The sequence below is a fragment of the Myotis brandtii genome, unplaced genomic scaffold, assembly GCF_000412655.1.
Source record: "Myotis brandtii unplaced genomic scaffold, ASM41265v1 scaffold1735, whole genome shotgun sequence".
Taxonomy (NCBI): Eukaryota; Metazoa; Chordata; class Mammalia; order Chiroptera; family Vespertilionidae; genus Myotis; species Myotis brandtii.
Genome location: NW_005356411.1, coordinates 74,653 through 79,600, shown reverse-complemented (window position 1 = coordinate 79,600; position 4,948 = coordinate 74,653). Strand labels below are relative to the sequence as shown.

General features: G+C 45.4%; 1 protein-coding gene across 1 annotated transcript in view; it reads left to right on the top strand.

Moving 5' to 3' along the window:
* LOC102263785 (mucin-16-like) overlaps window positions 1-4,948 on the top strand; it is a 21,725-nt gene that overhangs the window by 3,547 nt on the left and 13,230 nt on the right. Inside the window, exons 4-8 of the mRNA XM_014537147.1 lie at window positions 154-326; window positions 2,110-2,145; window positions 2,380-2,445; window positions 3,026-3,150; window positions 3,237-3,304. Of these exons, the coding sequence (XP_014392633.1) occupies window positions 154-326; window positions 2,110-2,145; window positions 2,380-2,445; window positions 3,026-3,150; window positions 3,237-3,304 (468 nt within the window). The remainder of the gene's footprint in view (window positions 1-153; window positions 327-2,109; window positions 2,146-2,379; window positions 2,446-3,025; window positions 3,151-3,236; window positions 3,305-4,948) is intronic.

Sequence of the window (4,948 nt, the reverse complement as noted above, 5' to 3'; positions counted from 1 at the left end):
GGGGGGGGGGCGTGTCTGGATTCCCCCATGAAACAGAGAGAGATGTGTTTTAGAAAGCAGATGAAACTCAGGGAAGAGTGATGATGTAAAAACTAAGAGTGATCAAGAGTATTCACCTCTCATGTCTCGATTCCCATGTCCCTCCTTCTCCAGGGCTGAAAAGGAGGGAGCAAGCACGACAGTGGGTGCGATCTGCACCCACTACGCAGATCCCACAGGCTTCAGGCTGGACAGGGAACAGCTGTACTGGGAGCTAAGCCGGCAGACCCATGGTGTCACTCGGCTGGACCCCTACACCCTGGACAGCAATAGTCTCTTCATCAGTGGTGAGTAGCTCTGCTGCAAAGGGATCTCCTCCTGCTCCCCAGATGGGGTCTCCTTGGAGTGCATTTCTCTGTACCCATGTTTCTCTCTACCCCTAGAATTTCCATAGGGCTCAGCTCTCTCTTTTCATAACACCTAAAAAGCACCTTTTAAGGTCTGGAAAAAAAGTTTCATTTAGTCTTCTTCATCCCAATGACCATTCACAGAAGCCCGAATGGAGCATGCAGACATCAAGGAAGGAAGAGGGTAAAGTAAGCCCATGGCAGTCAATACAAGAGCCAGTGGGTTCCCAGTGCAGTGACGAATCTGCTTCTTTTACTTCCCTATGGCAGCGGTGGTCTTTTACCCATTCTCCAAGGGCCAGCTGGAATTACACCCACCTGAGAAACAAGCAACAAAGCTGTTTGTAATGATTTAGCAATAAATTCCTTTGCATCCATGCTCTTGGCAACAACACCCACAGTAATACCTACAATAAAGGGTGATATTTATTGAGGGATTCCTATGATGCAGAATGTTATATGTATTATGTATTACTAACCCTGCCAACTTCTCTAAGTTATCATGTATATCTTGCAGAAGAGAAAACAGGCCTGCTGGGGAAATCCACTTTCCCAAGATCAGATAATTAATGTAGGTGGTAGTGTCCGAAATCAAACCCTAAATTAATTCTAAAATCTAGGCCCCTTAACTACTAGGCTACACTGCAGACCAACCCAGCAAAAACAAGCCTCAAACCTCAGGACAGGAAGGCATACCATGGAGCCTCACTATAACTATTTAAACTAAAGCTTGATTAATTGTAGCCCCATTATATCACTGTGGGTGTTTTCTTATTACCTGGATTAAAACTTATATTGGGTTTTATTAGTCCTTGGAGATTACTTAAAGGGAGTAGTTACCAGTGCAGGCTTTGGTGAATTACAGACCTTGCTTTTATCAAGCCCTGGCCCTGCCTTTGACTTACTACGTGACCCTGGGCAAGCCATGACCTCTCTAAGCTCCAGTGTCCATTTTTAGAATAGAAAAGTCACCTAAGCTGATTGCGATAAAACCTGAATAACCCAAGTAAATCACAAGGCTCCACTTGGCCCAGTCTCAGAGATAAGTTTCATTTCAAAAAACCCAGTTAGTCCACCAAATATAAAAGAAATCAATTTTACTTGCACTATTTCCAGTGCATCAAAGAGGATCCATTCCATGATCCAGAAACATACTTATTTAAATCCTCTTTTTCCCATTTCCTCTTTTTAAACTTTGTAGTCTCTGATTGATACCCAGTCTTTTCTCTCTCCACAAGCCCAGCTCTCTCCCTCTCCATCTCTCTCCTGTATTATCTCAATTCAATATTACAGAAGTCTAAGACTATATTGTCACAGATTGAGCTATCTTTGGAGAGTAGGATAGTGGGAGAAACTGAAAGAGTAAGGACAAAATTATAATTAATAGGTAAAGAAAACACAAATATGGAAACACTCATATAAAATTGTTGTCCCTATTATTCATTTGATAAGGTTGCTATTATTCTAGGCACTTAGTAAACCCCCATAAGATTGGGGTTGCTTTGACCATTACTGTCTTTCTGATTAATGACAATGAGAATGAAATTATCATTAGTATCAGGTATCATGCAGTTAACTCATAAAGAATACTGTTATTATTTATTGATGTATCTCAGAGAAAGCACTCAGGAAGGTTTCTATACTTACGTTTCTATTTCTACCCCTTACCCTATTCTTAACCTCCTCCCACCATAATACTCTCTCTCTCTTTGCTTCTCTGTAGGTTATAACCATCGATACTGGATCCCCACCACCAGCAGTGAGTAATGAGAGCCCGCATGTCCTATATCTCTGGGACCCTTCCTCCCTAAACCTAGTTCCCAGGAAGAAAGTATCGCCCATCCCCTAGGTTGTCAACCTCAGAGTAGCTGCAGCACAGCAGAAGCCTCAGATTAAGCCAAGTTAGAGATGCAAGTTTCCATGAACAGCCCTACCCTTTCATTGCTTCATGATAGGGCTCAACAATTTTTATTCATAGTGTGTTTTCTTTCAGCTCCGGTGACCTCCACATTCTCTCCAGGACCCGCAGCATCTCTGAGCCCCACCCCTAGCTCTACAGGTAGCAATCTAACCTCTGAGTCCCATTAAACCTCAACTCTCATTCCGTGGCTGATGAATTCCGACATGCTCTGGACCATGATGCCCACCCAGTGCAACCTGTTCCCCTCTCTCCCTCGTGCCCTAATCTCCCGCCACAGCAGCCTCATTTTTTCCTCCAGGAACTCAGCTGTGCCTGGTTCCTCCTTGTCCTCCAAATCTCAGCCCAGCATGCTCTTGCTCAGACCGCCATTTCTTCGTGGAAATTCCTATGATTTGGATATCTGACTGCTCAAGTATTTTGGGATGAGCGCAAAAGGTCTCGGCCCAGATGTCCCACCAAAATGTCCACAACTTTTCAGCCTTTCAACACTCTTGGATGAAAGGGTTGAGGTTCCCTTTTGAACTGATGTCATACATCTAGCATGGAGGTCCCTTCTCCCCCTTTGGCAGGCTGAAGAGGGAGGGCATCCCAGATAGGATATCTCAGGCCTCAACAACTGGACACTATGGTCCAAGAGATAATACTAGTACCTTCCTCCCATATACAGCTTAGCTTAAGCCTGTGATGGGTTTCCTCTCTTTCCCTCCTTCCACTGCAGATGTGGGCCCAGCCCCAGTGCCTTTCACCCTCAATTTCACCATCACCAACATGCTCTACACCCCAGACATGAGGCTCCCAGGCTCTGCGAAGTTCAACTCCACTGAGAGGGTTTTGAATCACCTGGTAAGAGCCCATCAATGCCTACCCTAGCCTTCCATGTTCTTGTCCCACCAGTCTCTTCAGGTTACCTTCATTTCCCTTCTCCCCAGCTTGGTCCTTTGTTCAAGAACACCAGCATTGGCCCACTGTATTCTGGCTGCCAACTGGCCCTGCTCAGGTATGACTTCCTTTCCTAACACATATGCAGGACATTGTCACAGGCAAGCTCACCTGGAGTGAATACCTGTACATGACAACTACAAAGCAAGAGTCATATGTGATTGCAAGGCATGCCCTCTGGCTGAGTGCAACAGAGAGAGTTTCCTGAAAGAGCTGTCAAAGATCTTCAGTTATTTGGATAAGCAGATCCACAGAGCATTCATGCTCATTGGTCAGAAAATGCAGCATTGACTCACTAAGCAAACATGAAATGAGATTCCTCAGGTAACACTCTGTAACAGAAGCTAAGGGCACTGAGAGAATCAGTCATGGGCCCTTTCCTCAAATCTCAGCTGCCATATCGACTTAAAGTCATCATATGAATGGGATCAGTACAATGATAAAGCACTACACAGGGGCCATAGGAGCCTGGAGAATGGATTTTTAGCTCAGCCTGGGGGAGTTGGATGGAGGCTGTCTGAAGAAGGTGATTCCTGGGGTATGTTTTGACAGTCAAGTGTGCAGTAACTAGAAGAAATAGTGGCAAAGGTATTCCAAGGGGTGGTGTAGCTTAAGTCATGGGGTAGATGTGAAAAATATCCTAGTGTATGAGAGAAGTTCTGTGAAATTGGAGGGTAGAGTATGAGGAAATAGCAATTGAATAAAAGAAAAAATGGGAAGGAAGGAAGGAAGGAAGGGGGGGGGGGAGGGAGGGAGGGAGGAAGGAAGGGAGGAAGGGGAAGGGAAGGGAAGAGAAGGGAAGTAAGGTAGGAAGGAAGGAGAGAGAAAGGGAGGGAAAGGAACAGAGGAGGGGAGAGAGAGGGAAGAAAGGAAGGAAGGAAGTTGGTTGACTGGGGGACTGGCTGAGCAGAAGGATGGGTACACAGGAGTATAGTTGCGTGAGTGGTGGGTAAATTGTGGGATGAGTTTCAAGAAGTGGATAACATCAAGAGTTCAGGTTGGAGCTGTGGTTAAAGGCATACTAAGGATTTTTTCATAGTATTTGTCACAGGAAAAGGCTGAGCATTAATGGTTCCTTATCCAAATGCATGAAGTCACATCCTGTTTCTGTCACTAGCTCTGTGAGGTTTTAGAAGTTCTTTAACATCTATATGACTTTGTTTCCTCAACTATAAAGTGGGAATCATATCAGCATTGATCTCACAGAGGTGCTGAAAAGATAAAAAGAGACCAGACCTGGATATTGCTTGGATGGGGAGAAAAGGTGGTGGGGGTTCAGGAAGCCTCTCACGTCTCTGGCTCTGGCATAGACATGGAAGCATGGGAGGAGGAGCAGGTTCTATGCTTTTAGGAGGGAAGATGATAAGCTTAATTTGAGATATTTGGAATCTAAGAGGCCTGAAGGACATCTCTGAGGCTGTTGATTACATGGCATAGAGCTCACAAGAGGTCTTGGCCAGTTAGAAGTAGATTAGACCATCTACACTAGTAAAAAACAAAGATGCTAATTGACCATACCTTTGCTACACCCTAAGCCATGCCCACCAGCCAATCAGAGTGACTATATGCAAATTAACCCAACCAAGATGGAGGCCGGCAGCCACGGAGCTGGAGCAAGCAGGAGGCTTGGTTGCCCAGGCGATGGAGGAAGCCAAGCTTCCCGCCCACTCTGAGCCGGCTGTGGCCTCCGCAAAAGGCAACA